General features: G+C 43.8%; 1 protein-coding gene across 1 annotated transcript; it reads left to right on the top strand.

Annotated features, from left to right (window-relative positions):
• Positions 1-14,316: 14,316 nt before the first annotated feature.
• Positions 14,317-15,250, top strand: OR1I1 (olfactory receptor family 1 subfamily I member 1; the record flags this gene model as incomplete). The annotated part of the gene is given in 7 exon segments (XM_082651131.1): positions 14,317-14,331; positions 14,335-14,576; positions 14,578-14,702; positions 14,705-14,880; positions 14,883-15,062; positions 15,066-15,102; positions 15,105-15,250. Coding segments are annotated over 7 exon segments (921 nt in total).
• Between the last annotated feature and the right edge of the window lie 4,632 nt (positions 15,251-19,882).

Raw genomic sequence — 19,882 nt, forward strand, 5'->3', positions numbered from 1 at the left:
GGCTCTCCCAAGCAATTGCAGTATGCAGCCATGGTGGAGAAACACTACCCTGCAATGTAAGCCCATGAAGACTGTGACTACAGCCCCAGGAACAGCTGACCCAGAGCCTGGTCAGGTGATGCCAGGCCACTGTACAGAAAATATTTCATTGTATCCTCAGAATAGTTCCCCAAGTAGATTTTAGCAGGTGAGGCAATGCTGGCTCAGAAAAGTTAAGTGATCCGTCTGCAGCCAAGCCAGCATGGGAGTGTAGTCCAGGGACAACCCAGCCCCCTTTCTGTGCTAAACCAGGTCAGGGGGCTCCTCTGGGTTCCCACAGCATCCTGTATCCTCATCTCAGCATTGGTCACCCTGACCTCTGTCTATGAGCTGTCTGGGTACCCCCGCCAAGAGAACTCCATAAGGACCATTCACCATCAGAAGATAAAATAATAAAATGTTATCAGATAATAAGATTAGACAACTATTGAATTCATCAACTTAATTAGTTGATTAATTAGCTGACAGTTGCTCCAATCCACGGTGACCCATCTTTTTCTGCCTTACCATTCTGGTTCACACGCCACTAAGATTTCTTGAGCGCCCCCCGCCAAGTCCTGTGTTCCATGTTTTCATACTGCAGTCTTGATGAGGGAGGTGGTCTTATTCCCAGTTTATACCTGTAGGGTTAGGCAGCATGAGTGTCGATTCTGACAAAGCCAAGCTCCCAATTCACAGGTCTTTACTGAATGTTTTCCATGAAGTTTGCTAGGTGCTGAGTAAACAACAAGCGTGGCTAATGTTCTCACCAGCCAGCAGTCCTTTCAGGAAGACAGACAACAAGCCAGAATTATTAGAGCAGTGTGACTGACCAGTAGAAATGCAGGGAGCCCTGGAAATTGGGATCTGACCTAGTCCAGGGAGTGTTCAGAGGTGGCTTCCTGCAGAAGCTTCATTTCACCTGAGATCCAACTGATCTTTTAACAACCAAGAGTTAACAAATCACTCCCCAGTTCAGAATTCCTCAGTGGCTTCCCATTGCCTATCAAATAGGGGACCAATTCATTTTGCTTTGCCTGGGATTTCTCCAGGCTTTTTAGCACTTAAATCCCTGCATCTCAAGAAATCCATCAGTCTTGGACAAACCAAAATGGTTGTTCTCCCAACCAAATCCAGACTCCTTAGAGTAGCTTCAAGTCCCTTCACGATCTCATCCCCTCCTAGACTCACTTCTCACTACATGAACTCAACACTTACCTGCACTCACCCCTCACCACCTGGACTCACCTCTCACCACCATCACTTACACTTTATTCTCTAGCCACACAGAAGCAGGCGTGGTACCCTGAAACCACTGAGATCTTTCCTTCTCCTCTGCTACTGCCCATGCTGAGATCTCTCTTCATGGGCTGCCTCCCCCAAATGCCCACCTGGAAAGCACCTACTCATTCCTCAGGTCTCCGATGAAATACCAGCTCCTCTGGGAAGTCAACCTGCAACTCTATATAACCTTATGCATGCATCCCTCCAAAGAGTCTTTACACTAGTCTTTCTCTGGCTAATTGTCAGGTAACTCTAATATAATTAATCAGTTTTAGATTAATTAACTAACAGTTACCCCAGCCCGTAGTGACACATTCTTCTCTCACACACTGGTAGTGTATAAACATGTGTCTCATTGGAGCAGCCAGGGCCTTCTGATGTTTTTGTCATTGATAGACTGAGGAGAAATTGATAAGGAATCATCTCTGCCACCCCCGCTTTCAGGAGACTACTGGACATGCCACAGCCTTCATCCACCCCGCCCTTCCTCCTTGTGACCTCCTATGACTCTGAGCGCAATGTTCAAACACGGTGCCTACACAAGGGACTGGTTTATCTGGACCCATCTGCTTTTCTGTAGAAAGGTTACCTCAGGAAATGCCCTTTTCAACCCTGGGCCCATGGGGCTGGACACACAATGGAATACTACTCAGCCATAAAAAAGAATGAAATAATACCATTTGCAGCAACATGGATGGGACTAGAGATTATCATACTAAGTGAAGTAAGTCAGAAGAAGATGAATATCATATGATATCACTTATAGGTGGAATCTAAAATATAGCACAATGAACTTATCTATGAAACAGAAACAGATTCACAGACATAGAAAAGAGACTTGTGGTTCCCAAGGGGGAGGGGCGTGGGGGAGGCAGGGACTGGGAGTGTGGGGTTAGCAGATGCAAACTATTATACACGGAATGGATAAACAACAAAGTCCTGCTGTATAGCACAGGGAACTATATCCAATATCCTGTGATAAGCCAAAATGGAAAAGAATATTTTAAAAAGAATGTATATATATATATAATATATATACGCACATACATATATAAAACTGAATCACTTTGCTGTACAGCAGAAATTAACACAACACTGTAAATCAACTATACTTCAATAAAAAATACATAATTTTAAAAAATACATCATTTAAAAAAAAGGTTGCAAGAAGGAAGAAGAAGCATAGCTTAGCTAAAATGTTTGACATGGGATGAGGATTGGATATTGGGTCCAGTTTGATTGGGTCTTTCTCTGGTTTTTGTTTCTCTTCCAGTGAACAATGTGTGCTTTTTACACCATCACAGAACAACATGACGACATGTTTCCCAATCTCTGTGGATGAGTCTGTGCCCTCCCCAGTGTGTTGTTCTATCCTCTCCTGGAATGGTCAGAGCTTACCTGGCTCATTTGGAGGAAACATGAAAAGGGATGCTTCTCACACACAGCTCAACAGCCCCCAAGCCCTACCAATGCCCAGAAAACTTATGGTTGAGACCTGGTCTTTAATTAACACTTGTGACAGTACTAGGGATAATGAGGCATTTTGCAAGATCTGTGCGTGCTGTTGGTGACAGTGAGGATGCAGGAGGAAGAAGAAAAAGAGATGACATGAGATTGTAATCTTCACAAAGAGAGAGACTACATCAGTTTTATTTACCAATGTCAACCCAGCATCAGAGTACTCAATAAATATTTGTTTAATAAAATGAAGGAAGAGGAGAACTAGCAAGGAGAAGAAGGAGAGATGGAAAAGAAGCAAATATAACATTCTCCTATATGCCAAGAACTAACATTGTTGGGTGCTTTACATACAAAATACCTCTCTGAATCTCCCCAGCAGCCTAGGAGGTAGGTCTTCATCTGCCACATGAGGAAACTGAGGCTTATGGGAATATCTTGTGCTGTTGAGGATGCAGGGAAATGGGCACTCTCTCATATATTGTTTAAGATTGTTCATCAAATTGCTAAAGCCTTTTGGGAAAGCAAGCTTGAATTCAGAATTTATCAAAAATTTTGATGCTGGGGCTTCCCTGGTGGCGCAGTGTTTGCGAGTCCGCCTGCCGATGCAGGGGACATGGGTTCGTGCCCTGGTTCGGGAAGATCCCACATGCCGCGGAGTGGCTGGGCCCGTGAGCCATGGCCGCTGAGCCTGCGCGTCCGGAGCCTGTGCTCCTCAACGGAAGAGGCCACAGCAGTGAGAGGCCCACGTACCGCAAAAAAAAAAAATTTTGATGCCTATGCCCTTTGATTCCACCTCTAGGAGCCTCTCCTCCAGAAAAGGCTCAATCTTGTGCCTGAAGAGGAATGTGCAAGGTTGCTAATGGCATCATTACTTGTCGTGGTGAAAAACTGGAAACACGCGAACTGTCCATCATCAGGAGGGTGACTAAACAAATTACTGTACAACCATTCTATAGAATATTGTGCAGCTTATAAAACCAATGGTGTTGCACATGCACTGGAATGGCTAAAATGAAAAAAAAGAAAAGAAAATACCAAGTGTTCGTAAGCGCCCCCTTAGCCTTAGAACTTAGTTGTAGTTTAAACTCTAAGCCATTACACAAGACAAAATAATAATAGTTTAGTCATTAAACAAAGTCAAGGAACTTTAGTTATTCCTCACGGGCTATAGATAATATTCTGAGCCATATCCTGAGAGCTGTTTTGCAGATACTGAAACCCCCACCAGGTGGAGGAAGATGACTACATGATGACCAAATTGTAGCCATCACATAAGCTGCTCTATATCACACAGTTCCAAAAACTGGCCTCAAAGGAATGGGAAGAAACCCTGGCACTGAAGATTAAACTGTACTTAAAACAACCAAGACGACACTGATCAGAACACCACGTTCCTGATTTCAAGATGACCGTCAGAGCTGACTGTGCTGCTCTGCCCCGTCCCTCTGCCAAAACACTCCTGAAACTCCCCTTTAAAAGTTCTTGCCCCCTAAGCGGCACTTGTGAGTTTGTTCTTGGACATCAGTCCACCTTCTCCCCTGGTTGCCGGCCTCTGAAATAAAGCAACCTTTCCGTTCCTACCAACACTCGTCTCTTGAGTAGTGGCCTTTGAGTGGTGAGCGGCAGGACCTGAGTTTGGTAACATGCTGTCATGGATTTAGAGCCCTCATGCACTGCTGGTGGGAGGATAAAAATGGTACACCACTTTGGAAAATGGTTTGGCAATAGCTACTGAAACTATACATACGCGTTCCCTATAATCCAGCACTCCCACTTATAAGTGTATACCCAACAGAAATGTGTACATATATTCATTAAATGGGATGCGCTGGATGTGCATAGTTCCATAGCTCATAATCTCAAAAAAACACTAGAAACTACCCAAAGGTCCATCAATAATAGATTGGATACATGAGCTGTGGTATATTCACACAATGGAATACTAGAGAGCATATGTCCTCAATGGGAGTAATCTTTTACCTCCACTAGGGCAAAAATTAACTTGGGGGGAATAAAAAATATACAAATATATATATACAATATAGATATAAATAGAGATAGGTGGTTAAATAAATAGAGTATATCTGTGATATTAAATTTCATGGAGGGGCAATTAGGAAAATTGTGTAAAATGGCTTCTTGGTGGGGGGTACTAATGAAAAAAGGATTGAAAAATAAAGTGATAAGATTGAAGATCTACAGACATATGCAAAAAAAGCTGAATCTCCCATAAAAGAAGAATGAAATATTGTCATTTGCAGCTACATGTATGAACCTAGAGATTATCATACTGAGTGAAGTAAGTCAAAGAAAGACAAATACTATATGATGCCACTTATATGTGGAATCTAAAAAGTAATGCAAGTGAATTTATTTACAAAACACAAACAGACTCACAGACACAGAAAACAAACATATGGTTACCTAAGAGGAAAGGGAGGAGGGTTAGATTAGGAGTATGGGATTAACAGATACACACCACTATATATAAAATAGATAAACAACAAGGACTTACTGTATAGCATAGGGAACTATATTCAATATGTTGTAATAACCTATAGTGGAAAAGAATGTGAAATATATATATATCTGAGTCACTTTGCTGTACACCTAAAACTAACACAATATTGTAAATCAACTATACTTCAATTTTTATTTTTTTTAAGATTTTTTTGATGTAGACCATTTTTAAAGTCTCTATTGAATTTGTTACAATGTTGCTTCTGCCTTATATTTTGCTTTTTTGGTTGCCAGGCATGTGGGATCCTAGCCCCACCACCAGGGAATCAAACCCACATCCCCTGCATTGGAAGGTGAAGTCTTAACCACTGGACCATCAGGGAAGTCCTAATACTTCCATTTTTGAAAAGCTGAATCTCACAAACACAATGTTGACTGAACGAAGCCAGACACAAAGGAGAGTATACTGTGCGATTCCACTCATATAAAGTTCCCAAAACAGGTAAAGTTCATCTATAATGTTCTATACCAAAAGAATGTCTGGGGAAGCCAGAGGCAGAGTGATGATAATAAAAGAAGCTGGAGAAGGAATTCAGGGGCAGGGAGCTGGTCACATTGTTTTCCTTGATCAGGGCCCAATTGCATTGGTGCGTTCAGTGAGTGAAAATTCATTGACCTACGCACATGATTTGTGCTCTTTTCTGCATGTAGCTTATTCTGCGATTCAAAGTCTCTGAAGAGAAAACCAAAAATGAGTTTGTTCCATATGAACCGACATGGAAAGATGACTCAGACATAAAATTAAGTGAACGAAGCAGGTTATAGAACAATTTGGTAGAATGAGCCAACATATGTAACAGCTACGACTGTGTACGTCAGTGCAGAAGTGGAGATATGGAGAAAAACTGCCCAGTCTTGTGCCTGAATAATCTCAAAACAAAAGACCTGGGGGAAGGGGAAGGTTCCAGTTTTCAAAAGCTTGTTATTGTGGTAAAATATACAAAACATAAAATTTATTATTTTAACCATTTTTAAGTGTCTACTTCAGTGGCATTAATACATTCACATTGTTGTGCAACCATCACTACCATCCATCTAGAGAACTTTGTAATCTCCCCAAACTGAAACTGTATCCACTAAACACTAACTCCCCATTCCTCCTCCTCCAGCCCCTGGCACCCACCATGCTACTTTCTTTCTCTATGAATGTCAATATTCTAGACACCTCATATAAGCAGGATCATGCAATATTTGTCCTTTCGTGCCTGGCTTGTTTCACTTAGCATAATGTCCTTTAAGTTCATCCATGTTGTAGCATATGTCAGAATTTCCCTCCTTTTTAAGGCTGAATAATATTCCATTGTATAGATATACCACATTTTTTACCCATTCATCCATCACTGGACATTTGAGTTGTTTCCACCTTTGGGCTATTGTGAATAATGCTACCGTGAACACCAGCGTGCAAACATCTGTTCGAGTCCCTGTTTTCAATTCTACTGTGTATATACCCAGAAGTGGAATGGCTGGATCAAATGGTAATTCTGTTTACTTTTTTGAGGAGCTACCATACTGTTTTCCACAGTAACTAGAGCATTTGGGGGGAATGTTCCAGTTTTGTTGAATAATTTCGGTATTGTTTGAATATTCCAATCCTAGGTACAAGCTCAATAGATATGAAAGCATACATCTACACAAAAACTTGTATGCAGATGTTTATAGCAACATGATTCATAATGGCCAAAAAGTGGAAACCACCCAAACACCCATTAATGTATGGATGGTTGAACAAAATGAGGTATATCTATAGAATGGAATATAATTCAACCATAAAAAGGAATGACACGCTGATAAATGCTACAACATGGATGAACCTTTAAAACATTATGCCAAGTGAAAGAAGCCAAAACAAAAGATACATATTGTATGATTTCATTTATATGAAATGTCCTGAACAGGGAAATTTACAGAAACAAAAAGTAGAGAAATAGTTTCCTAGGGTTGGGATATAGGAGGTTGGGGGAGAGCGAAATTCAGGGCAATAATTAAAGGGTACAAGGTTTCTCTTTGAGGTGATAAAAATGTCCTAAAATTGACTGTGGTGGTGGTTGCACAACTCTGTGACTACAGTATAATCTATTGAATTGTACACTTTAAACAAGTGAATTGTATGGTATGGGAATTACATCTCATTAAAGCTGTTAACATAAAATAAGGGTACTATGCTAAGTGAAATAAGTCAGACAGAGAAAGACAAATACTGTATGAAATCACTTACATGTAGAATCTAAAAAATAGCACAAACAAAAAAGATGCAGACTCACAAATATAGAGAACAAACTAATGATTACCAGCGGTGAGAGGGAGCGGGCAATATAGGTATGGGAGAAAGGAGGTACAAACTATTGGATGTAAGATGGGGCAAGATGGGAATAAAGACACAGAACTACTAGAGAATGGACTTGAGGATATGGGGAGGGGGAAGGGTAAGCTGGGACAAAGCGAGCGAGAGGCATGGACATATATACACTACCAAACGTAAGGTAGATAGCTAGTGGGAAGCAGCCACATAGCACAGGGAGATCCGCTCTGTGCTTTGTGACCACCTAGAGGGGTGGGATAGGGAGGGTGGGACGGAGGGAGACGCAAGAGGGAAGAGATATGGGAACATATGTATATATATAACTGATTCACTTTGTTGTAAAGCAGAAACTAACACACCATTGTAAAGCAATGATACTCCAATAAAGATGTTTAAAAAAAAAATGCCAAAAAGGCAAAAAGCCATACTCTTTGTACATCATCAAAAAAAAAAAAAAAAAAAAAAGCCAGCTGGGTTACTTACAAGACAGAAACAGACTCACAGACTTAGAGAATGAACTTATGGTTACCAGAGAGAGGATGGCGGGGAGAGAAAATTAGGGAGTTTGGGATTGACATGTACACACTGCTATATAGCACAGGGAACTCTGTTCAATGTTCTGTAATAATCTAAATGGGGAAAGAATTTGAAAGAATTTGTATAGATACATATATATGTATAACTGAATCACTTTGCTGTACACCTGAAACTAACACAACATTGATAATCAACTATGCTCCAATATAAAATAAGAATTTTTTTAAAAAGCCAGTTGGGGAGAAGGTAAAAATAGAAGGATTCCAGGAGGTAGAGAGGCCTACTGGAGAAACAGAAATGAAAGTCATAACATGGACACCCCAACACCAAAAAATAAAGCCCACCAACAATTCGAACACTGTGTGACAGAGAAAGAGAAATATGGTATGATATCGCTTACACGCTGAATCTAAAAAGAAATGATACAAATGAACTTATTTACAAAACAGAAACAGGGACTTCCCTGGTGACACAGCGGTTAAGAATCTGCCTGCCAGTGCAGGGGACACGGGTTCAATCCCTGGTCCGGGAAGATCCCACGTGCCACGGAGCAACTAAGCCCGTGCACCACAACTACTGAGCCCACACACCTAGAGCCTGTGCTCTGCAATGACAGAAGCCCTCAATGAGAAGCACACGCACCACAACGAAGAATGGCCCCCACTCGCAGCAACTAGAGAAAGCCCATGCACAGCATCAAAGACCCAACACAGCCAAAAATAAATAAAATAATAAAAAATAAATAAATTTATAAAAAAGAAAATAGACACAGACGTAGAGAACAAATTTATGGTTATCGGGGGAAGGGTGGGGGGAAGAAATAGATTGGGAGTTTGGGATTGACATGTACACACTGCTAAATTTAAAATGGATAACAAACAAGGACCTACTGTACAGCACAGGGAACTCTGCTCGATATTATGTAACAACCTAAATGGGAAAAGAATTTGAAAAAGAATAGATACATGTACATGCTTAACTGAAGCACTTTGCTATACACCTGAAACTAACACAACATTGTTAATCAACTATGCTCCAATATAAAATAAAAAGTTTAAAACAAATAGAGGGAAAAAAACTATTCAAACACTGTGAGTCTGTTTCTGTTTCACAGGTAAGTTCATTTATATCATTTTTTTAGATTCCACATATAAATGATATCATATGATATTTGTCTTTCTCTGTCTGACTTACTTCACTTGGTATGATAATCTCTAGGTCCATCTATGTTGCTGCAAATGGCATTTCATTCTTTTTTTTTTTACTGCATTGGGTCTTTGTTGCTGTGCGGGGGCTTTCTGTAGTTGCGGTGAGCCGGGACTACTCTTCGTTGCGGTGCACAGGCGTCTCATTGCGGTGGCTACTCTTGTTGCGGAGCACGGGCTCTAGGCGCCCAGCCTTCAGTAGTTGTGTCACGTGGGCTCAGTAGCTGTGGCTCGCGGGCTCCAGAGCGCAGGCTCAGTAGTTGTGGCGCACAGGCTTAGGTGCTCTGCGGCATGTGGGATCTTCCCCGACCAGGGATTGAACCCATGTCCCCTGCATTGGTAGGTGGATTCTTAACCACTGTGCCACCAGGGAAGCCCCTCATTCTTTTTTATAACTGAGTAATTTACCATATGACTGAGCAAGTATATGCCGCTCCTGGGCATATATCTAGAGAGAACCATAATTTGAAAAGGTACATGCATCCCATTGCAGCACTATTGCAGCACTATTTACAGTAGCCAGGACATGGAAGCAACCTAAATGTCCATCGACAGAGGAATGGATAAGGAAGATGTGGTACATATATACAGTGGAATATTATAATTTAAAAACTGGCCTTGGTAAGCCTTACACCAGGTCAGTGAAGACCGATCCTTTCCTGTGACTGACAAGAAGTCATTTTCACAAGGGCGTGCTTTGAAACCCCAGTGCCAAGCACAACACATGACCTATGGTCAAGGTATCTTTGATACACTTATTTATGTGACATATATTTATTGATTATTTACTACTTCCCAGGAGCTTTCATTGGTGAAACTAACAGTATAAAGTCCCTTTCCTTGAGGAGTTTCCATCATGATGGAATGAGTGAAAGGACATGGATTCAGGCATCTGAGCGTCCTGGGGAGGGGCTTGGACCTCCAGACCACGCTGCCTGAGAACTGTAATGAGGCTCATTCCGGGCTGAGAGGGGACACTAGGGGGTATCTAGTGAGAGTGAATCCCTAGTGATGTCTCCACCTTGTCACCCACTCCGTCATCCCAAAGCACACGTACCCCAGAGAACAGGTCACAAGTGGCAAGAATACAAACCAAATAATTAGCATCTTCTTTCTTAACAAGAAGACACGTGACTGAAACGCCCAAGAGCCCCCAAACTCTAAACACCCTGCTGTGTCCCTGGCTCCCTGTTCACAACCACAGCTGGGGTGGGAACACATGATTCCCCTCAGCCCCCATAGACATCAGACTCGCCCCAGCCGTCACAGCTGAGTGCTCTCCTCATGCCATTCCTGGTGGCTTAGCACTGACCTCAGGATCCTCTGGGAGCCAGTGAAGAAGGAGTATGCCAAGACCATACTCTTGGTAATACCATCCTGGTAAGTCAGTGAAGGATGGAGAAGGGGAGTGAGCTGGATGGGACTGGGGAGGAGGAATTTCCTATTTCCCTTCCTGGATGGAGAGAGAAGGAGAGAGAGGAGAGAGAGAGAGAGAGAGAGAGAGAGAGAGAGGGAGAGAAGAGACTGAGACCAATTCTATACCCTCTGAGTGGAAAGGAGGTACAGAGGGCAAGCTCTCTGTAGCTAGTCATGTGGAGAAAAAGCATTTAGGGTCTGTGGTAGGGGGACACCAAAAACCACCTTTCTCCAATGTGGTGGTTCTCCAAGTGTGGTCCTGGGCCAGCAGCAGCAGTGTCCCCTGAGAACTTCCTAGAAATGTTGATTCTCAAGCCTAATCCCAGACACTCCGAGGCATGGGCACAGCTATAGGTGTTTTCACCGGCCCCCTATGTGACACTGATGTACACTCAAAGCTGAGAACCACTGGCCTAGCGCAACCAAGGACTTCATGTCAACAAACAAAGACAGTTGCAAATGTGTTTCCAGGAAGGGATTCACAGTAATGTATGCATCCCGGAGAAATCCGAGCATCACCCTACAAAAGCCTCAAACCCAACTCTAAAAATCCTTGCAAAGTAACTAAGTCTCTGCTGGAGACCTCTTGAGTTTACCAAGGAAGAGCTCGTGCTGCTCACCTTCCTGAAGCCCCCCTTTCACCACCTCTTCACCTCCAATGGTCCTGTTGCTCAGAGTAGGTATTTGCATCTCTTCCTTGTTCTTGAAACACCTTGGGGTCACCTGTCACCTTTCTTATACAGACTGACCTATATACTGTGTTCTCCCATTTACGTCAGTAAACCTTAAATCTTTACAGAGACCAATGTTCTTGGAAGGCAGGTATATAAGAATCTAAAACACTTGTCATTGAAGAGGTTAACCTAGAACATGTTGACAGCACAGAGTTTATCTTTGAAACACCGCTGCATATAGGGTGTGAGTGGCCATACTCAGAAGCAGTGGAGTTTGAGAGAGTGAAAATAAATCTCACTTGAAATAACAGCCCAAGTACCTGCAGACTTAGTGCCCCTAGCACCTCTTTCAGCCCCAGTCTTCTCTCTTCTTCTTTTTTTTTTTTTGGCTGCACCACGTGGCATATTGAATCTTTGTTCCCCACCAGGGATCGAACCCGTGCCCCTGCAGTGGAAGCGTGGAGTCTGGACCACCAGGAAAGTCCCAGCCCTAGTGCTCTCTTTTTCTTTTAATTTATTCATTTATGGCTGCGTTGGCTCTTCCTGGCTGCATGCGTGCTTTCTCTAGTTGCAGTGAGCAGGGGGCTACTCTTCGTTGCGGTGCGCTGGCTTCTGATTGCGGTGGCTTCTCTTGTTGCAGAGCCTGGGCTCTAGGCACACAGGTTTCAGTAGTTGTGGCTCACGGGCTCTAGAGCGCAGGCTCAGCAGTGGTAGCGCACGGGCTTAGTTGCTCCACTGCATGTGGGATCTTCCCGGACCAGGGATCAAACCCACGTCCCCTGCTTTGGCAGGCAGATTCTTAACCACTGCACCATCTGGGAAGCCCCCCAGCCCCAGTGCTCTTATCATCAGTTGTGGTCAACACCATCTCCCTCTCAGGGTTGTTGTGAAACCCGCACATTAAAAACTGTGGCTCCTTAGAAGGCGCAACACTTTATAGACATTGTCATTAAATGCCTCTGATGTGTTCTTGTCAGCAATTGGTTTTAAGACCTGGGGACCTAACCAGGTAAGAAATGAGGTAAGCAAAGGGAAATCCTCTCGTGGCTGGAAAGAGACAATATTAAGGTTTCACAAGGACCTGGTGAATCATGCCAGGTTGATTTTTTTTTCTATATCATCTGTGTATCATAGAGACATGTATATGTACATGTATATAGAGACAGTGCCTATAACCTAACACGTTCTCTATGAATGTTCATTAACTTAAAGGAAGGATAAATATACCCACTGGGAAATGGAGACTTAGAAAGGCAAATGCAACTGGCTTTGGTGGTCTTGTATGAATGCAACAAAGATTTGCTTTCTCTGGACTTTTGCTATGAAGCCTCTAAGTCCCAATAAATAATGGGGACTTTCCAAATAGATGGGGAGATAAAACTAGGATCAAATCCATTAGCAACTGAAAATGGGTGAATGACAATAGTATCAAACATGCCTATGTGTTTGCATTTCTTTAAACCTTGTTCTCTTGTGTTCATTCCTTTAGTCGATATTTTCTTATCAGTTCATGTCAGCATGTTATTTTACAAACTCGCTTTTCTGCATCATATTAACTCCAGGAATATACATATAGCACATTCTGCTTTCCATCAAGTAGGCATTTGATCACACCTTTCTCGTTGTTATGGAAACAGCTTATCTTTGAATAGTCGGTGCTGGGCCTGGAACTTTTTATTTTGAATAAGATTTTTGAACAGCTGTTTGACATGATATACACAACAGTGTATATTTTACTGAGGGTGCAAAACTGTTTCATTTGGCAGTGACAGTTTGTCTAGAACATAGGAAAATATAAAATTTCTTGTCCTGCGAAGCTACTGCTGAGAGCAAATATACTTCCAAAACGCCATGAGCTTTAAATCTCCAGAGATTCTCTTCTTACTGTGAAAGCTCTCTTTAAAACTTCTATTTATGGTCTTCCCTGGTGGCGCAGTGGTTAAGAATCCACCTGCCGATGCAGGGGATGCGGGTTCGTGCCCCGGTCCAGGAAGATCCCACATGCTGAGGAGCAAGTAAGCCTTTGCGCCACAACTACTGAGCCTGTACTCTAGAACCCACGAGCCACAACTACTGAGCCCGCATGCCACAACTACTGAAGCCCACGCACCTAGACCCCGTGCTCCACAACAAGAGAAGCTACTTCAATGAGAAGCACATGCACAGCAATGAAGAGTAGCCCCCACTCGCCACAACTGGAGAAAATCCGCACGCAGCAACCAAGAGCAAACACAGCCAAAAATAAATAAATAAAAATAATAAAACTTCCACTTAACCAGCTCTCTGGGTTCACCCAACATCTCTGTTTCCCCTGAAAATATACTGAATGCTGTCCCAGTATGCTGAATTCTTGAAGCCAGAGGGCTACTCACTAGCCAGCTGAAACATTCCTGCTCAGTTGAGTTATTTTAAATAATCCCCAACCTGATTGTGCTGATTGTAGTTGCTGCTGCAATTATATTGCTTAAATACTACCATATAAATTAACAAACTACAAGAGAAAGGAGGAAGGAAGGAAGGAAGGAAAGAAGGAAGGAAGGAAGGGAGGAGGAAGGAAGGAAGGAGGAAGGAAGGAAGGAAAGAAGGAAGGAAGGAAAGAAGGAAGGAAGGAAGGAGGAAGGAAGGAAGGAAGGAGGAAGGAAGGAAGGAAAGAAGGAAGGAAGGAAAGAAGGAAGGAAGGAAGGAGGAAGGAAGGAAGGAAGGAAGGAGGAAGGAGGAAGAACATGGATGGTTTTGTGTGGGGAAACAGAAATCCACAGAAGGGAGCTGTAAGGATTCCATGGGTTTTCACAGAACCTACGGGTCTGTAGGGAGCTGAGACTGGAACTCCATCTCTGACTCCCAGCTTTATGTCGCTTCCCTCTCCCCTTTTATCTTTCACAGTAGACACAGACTGTCCATGGAACCAGAAAACTGAACAGCAGTCTCAGAATTCCTCCTCCTGGGACTCTCGGAAAAGTCAGAGCATCAGATCTTCCTCTGGGCTGCTCCTCTCATGTACCTGGTCAGCGTCTTTGGAAACCTGCTCATCGTCCTGGCCAACATCACAGACACCCACCTCCACACACCCGTGTACTTCTTCCTCTCCAACCTGTCCCTGGTCGACGTCTTCTTGTCTTCCACCACCGTCCCCAAGATGCTGGTGAACCTCTGGACACAGCCAAGCCATCCCCTCTGTATGCCTTGCCCAGATGCATGCCTTCCACCTGTTCGGGACCATAGACAGCTTCCTCCTGGCCGTGATGGCCATTGATAGGTTCATGGCCATTGTCCACCCTCTGTGCTATTGGCCATCATGAGCCCCCGTGTGTGGGGGCTGCTGGTGGGGGAGCCATGGCCGATCACCAACCTCCAGTCCCTTGTGCACACCTGCCTCATGGCTCAACTGACCTTCTGTGCCAGCTCTGAAATCCCCCACTTCTTCTGTGACCTCATACCCCTGCCGAAGCTCTCCGGCTCAGACACACACACACCAACGAGCCGGTGATCTTTCCTTTCGGCATCATCTTGGGCATCAGCTCCCTTGCGTGCATCCTCTTCTCTTATACTTCCATTTTCCAAGCAGTCTTCACGATCCTTTCTGCTCAGGTCAAATGGAAAGCCTTCTCCACTTGCAGCTCACACCTCACCGTGGTGTTACTAAACTAGGGCACCATCTTCACTGTGTACCTGCAGCCTGTATCTCCCGCTCCTCTCAGAAGGACAAGGCGCCTGCTCTGATGTGGGGGGTGGTCATCCCCATGCTGAACCCCTTTATCTACAGCCTAAGGAACAAGGACATGAAGGCAACCCTGAGGAAGCTGGTCGGCAAAGTGGCCCCCTCTCAGTCCTAGGGCAGAATAGTTGTTCGGCACCTACCACGTTCCAGGACCACTGTTGAGTGCCTGGGACACAGGGATCCATCCCATCTCTGCCCTCAAGGCATTCAGAGTCTGGTGGGGGTTAGAGACCTGTCAATAAATAATCACAGAGCAACTTAGTAAATGTGTCATATGAGATGAACGAAGTGCTACCGGAAGGGAATGTGCATTTTCCCCATGGTTTATCTTCCCCAAAGATCAGAGTAGCAGAGAAGACTTTGGAGTAACCTTAAATTCTCTGGAGTATCAGGCTTATAGTGTTGCTACATGGATAATCCTAGTGGAATGAAAGGTTAGCTACACTCATTTTAATATTGATAAAGACAATGTGTATTAGTCACATGTATTACATCACTGTGCTTCCTAAGTGCCTTGGGGGAGGACTTTGAGAGGATCTGTTGAGATTAGCTCACTTGCTCTTGGATTCAGCAGCCACCAGCCTCAGTCTCACAGGGGGTCTTGTGGTCCTGACTTTGCATGGGGATAACTGGCATAAAAAAGCCACCCCATTCCCCGGATTGGGACATAGGAGATGCTGGCATTTGGATCATGGGTATTGTGATTCAACAGCCTGGCACTGGACCCTGGAGTCTGCATCCTTAACAAGCTCTCCAGGTGGTCCTGAAGCAGGGAGTGCGCAGAGCACGGTGGGAGGACACTGGCCCTGGATTAGCTCCAGAGTCTGTGTGTTTCCTGTGATGTCCATCACCTGACTCCAAACCCAATACGATTCTACCAGTGCTATCAGCAACCAGTGTATGGGGTGGCCGGGAACTCATGGAGAGTTAGTGGTAGGGGTTGAATTGTGTCCTCCAAAAAAGACAGGTCGATGTCTAACCTCTAGTACCTCAGAATGTGACCTTATCTGGAAATAGGGTCTTTACTGAGGTGATCCAAGTAAAATGAGGTCATTAGGGTAGGTTCTAATCCAATATGACTGGTGTCCCTATAAAAAGGGAGAATTTGGACACAGACATGCACCTAGAGAGAATACCATCTGAAGATGGAGACAGAGGTCACGTTGACGCTTCTACAAGCCAAGGAACACCAGCGATGACCAGCAAACCACCAGCAGCTAGGGGAGAGGCAAGGAACAGACTCTCCCTCACAGTTCCCAGAAGGAACCAACTCTGCTGACAACTTTGATGTGAGTCTTCTGGCCTCTAGAACTTCAAGAGAATAAATTTCTGTTGCTTAAGCCATGCAGTCTGTGGTAATTTGCTATGGCAGCCCTAACCAACTAATACAGTTTGTTTAGGAAGGGCCAGCGTCGTGCAAAGACCAGGCCCAGATATATCATCTCAAGTCCATGACGTACCCTGTGTTCTGGTTAAGGGAGTTGCGCCACAGCTGGAGAAAAAGCTGAAGAATTCAAGCTGCGTGGATTCAATTTCTGGGTCTCAGAATAATGACGATAATGACATCGACAGCTGAGATTTATTATGTGCCCTGTACAGGGCTAAGCCCTTTATATACATTACCTCATTAAATTTTTAACAAAAACCCTACAAGGTAGGTAATATAACTCCTTATTTTGTAGATGAGGAAACTGAAGCTTGAAAAGTGAAGCTGCTAGTAAGCCATAGCGAAGATTCAGAGGACTCATCCCACAGCCCCAGGTCTTAACGACACACGATATTGTCTAGAACTCGGTGCCTAAAGCAGGGGTTTGCAAACTGCAGTCCATGGGCCAAATCCATCCAACAGCCTGTTTTTTGTATGGCCTGCAAGTTAAAAATGGTTTTTACATTTTTAAATGGTTGGTAAAAAAATTTTTTTTAATTTTTCTTTTTTCTGGCCGTGCCACACGGCATACAGGATCCCAGTTCCCGACCAGGGATCGAACCTGTGCTCATTGCAGTAAAAGCGTGGATTCTTAACCACTGGACCACCAGGAAAGTCCTGGAAATTTTTTTAAAGTAAGACTATATTGTGACAGATTGAAATTATATAAAATACAAGTTTTAGAGCACTTAAATAAAGTTTTATGGGAACACAGCAACACCCATTAGTTTATGTATCATATATGACTGTTTGCAAGCTACAAGGCAGAGTTGGGTAGTCTTGATAGAGACCCCGTGGTGTGCAAAATCTAAAATATTTACTATCTGGCCCTTTACAGAAGGATTTGCTGACCTCTTTTCTATAGAAAAAGTAAAGCCTGATACTCAAAGTTGTCCGTAAATCAGAGGCATCAATATTATTGGGAGTTTGCTAGAAATGAAGACTCAGATGTCATACCAGACCACTAAATCGTAATTTTAACAACCCCAGGGGAGTTACATGAGCCTTAATGTTTGAGGATCACTGGGATAGATGGGGGGTGGAGGGAAGCTGTAGAGATTTGGAATTTGAATAGACCATCTGTTCAGAAATATGAGTGAACCATATCTGGGGCATTTTCCATTTTTCCCTGCCCTAGACAGGGTCCTGGAGAGGATGATGGTCCATGTCAAATGCTTTGAAAGAACTGCAGCTACAGTTGTAGTAAATGGCCATTAGGTGGCGATAGTGCCATTTCACAAAATGGATTAAAAGGGGCTCTTTTTCAGAAACACAGATCCTGGCTGTGATCTGGCCCAGTTCCACCCACCTCCGGTGTAATCATCCCCTGGGAGCGAACAGCACTTGCAACGTTCTCTTGGTGGGACAGAGCCCACAGTGAGGGGAGAGTGAGTATGCAGGGAGCTGTGGTCAGACCTCACCACAGGGATTGGACAAAGGGCAGAGGGGACAATGATAAGGGTTGAGCAGGTGTATGGGAGGGCAGGTGTTTCAGAACAAGCCTGCTGCTAAGTTATACCATGGGTTAGGGGTGAGCAAACTTTTTCTGTAAAGGACCAGAGAGTAAATATCAGCTTTATGGGACATACAGTCTCTGTTGCAATGACGACTCAGCTCTGAGGCTATAGCGAGGAAGCCACGGTAGAGAGTACATTGCGGAAGGTGCGTGGCTGAGCACCCATGAAACTTTATTGACACTGAAACTTGGATTTCGTATCATTTTACATATCACAAAATATAGTACTTTTTTTTAACCATTGCATTGAAAAATGTATTAGAGTCATCAAAATGATGCAGAAAGATTCTCAACTAATATCTACCTTCTGTGCATTCCTCTTCCCCAAATGGTAGCAATAACATATAGCATGTAGGGGGTTTCGTTTGTTTGTTTGTTTGTTTTTGCGGTACGCGGGCCTCTCACTGTTGTGGCCTCTCCCGTTGTGGAGCACAGGCTCCGGACGAGCAGGCTCAGCGGCCATGGCTCACGGGCCCAGCCGCTCCGCGGCACGTGGGATCTTCCCGGACCAGGGCACGAACCCGTGTCTCCTGCATCGGCAGGCGGACTCTCAACCACTGCGCCACCAGGGAAGCCCCGTTTGTTTGTTTTAAAGAAAGTAAAACATATTGTAGACATGGATCTGGCTGTTTGGGTTTTAGTGACAAGTATTGGTCCACTCCTTTTCTCCCCTCCCCTCCCCCACCCCAGAAACCCTCCTACATACTTGCCTCTCCTAATATGGCTGGCTACCTTGCAACAGGTGCTCCCAAACATAACAACTACCAAAATATCTTGACTACATCTCACAAAGAGGAAATCGGGAAGAAGGTTCCACCTTCTGTATCAACTGTCTAGGTTCCACGATTACAGAAAAACTAGTTAATTTGCAACCCAGAAAATCCTGTCTAAAATCTGCCGTCTAATGTGGGCTTCCTAAAATTACGTCTCACTGGACATGTTAATCCTATGGTTATCACTAAGTCTTCTCTCATGGGCACTAGGTTTGAAAGTCTTAGTTACAAAACAAAATTATCAAAAGTAGAATGAAATTTGGTTCATGAATTGTAGTCTTTGGTTTTCAACCATTTAAAAAATTTAAAAACCTTTCATAGCTCAAGAGCCAGATTTGGCCCTCAGGCCCTAGTTTGCAAAGCCTTGTATAGACGGATGGGAGTGACAAGCAGCAGGGAGACCAAAAGGGACTAAAAAGTGAGAGGTGAGGCAAGCTGAATCCCAGTATCAGAAAAGAAAGGGATAAACAAAGATGGTGCCACAGGACCTTTATATATGCTGCTCCTGTCTCTCCACTCCCACCCTGAGTTAATGCCTCCCCAGTTTTGATATTTCAATGCAAACCCCACTTTAAGGAAGCCTTCCCTCACCCACTCCCTATCCCAACTACGTCAGGTGCTCATTATCCCCTCATTCTCCTCACCATATCAATGATTTTTACATTCATTTGTGTGACTCTTTGATGAATGTTTATTTCATCCACTTAACTGTGAGCTGAGAGCCAGGGAGACATACCTCCATGGTCCACAGGGCTCAGCAGCCACTCAAAATTTACTTGTTGAGTGAATTAATGAATGAATGAATGAACAAATGGATGAATGAATGGATGGATAGGAGGATGGATGGATGGATGGATGGATGGATGGATGGATGGGAAGGCAATGTGATGGCAAGACTATAGGATGCCACACGAGGTGGTCGGGTAGGCTGGGTTGGAACAGAGATGTCTAACAGTCAATAATAAATTGCTACAGTTGCAATGTAAACTTCCCCTCCACTCTCCCAAACTTCAGTAAAACCCATTCCACACC

This window comes from Grampus griseus (assembly GCF_964374135.1).
Source record: "Grampus griseus genome assembly, chromosome: 3".
Lineage (NCBI taxonomy): Eukaryota > Metazoa > Chordata > Mammalia > Artiodactyla > Delphinidae > Grampus > Grampus griseus.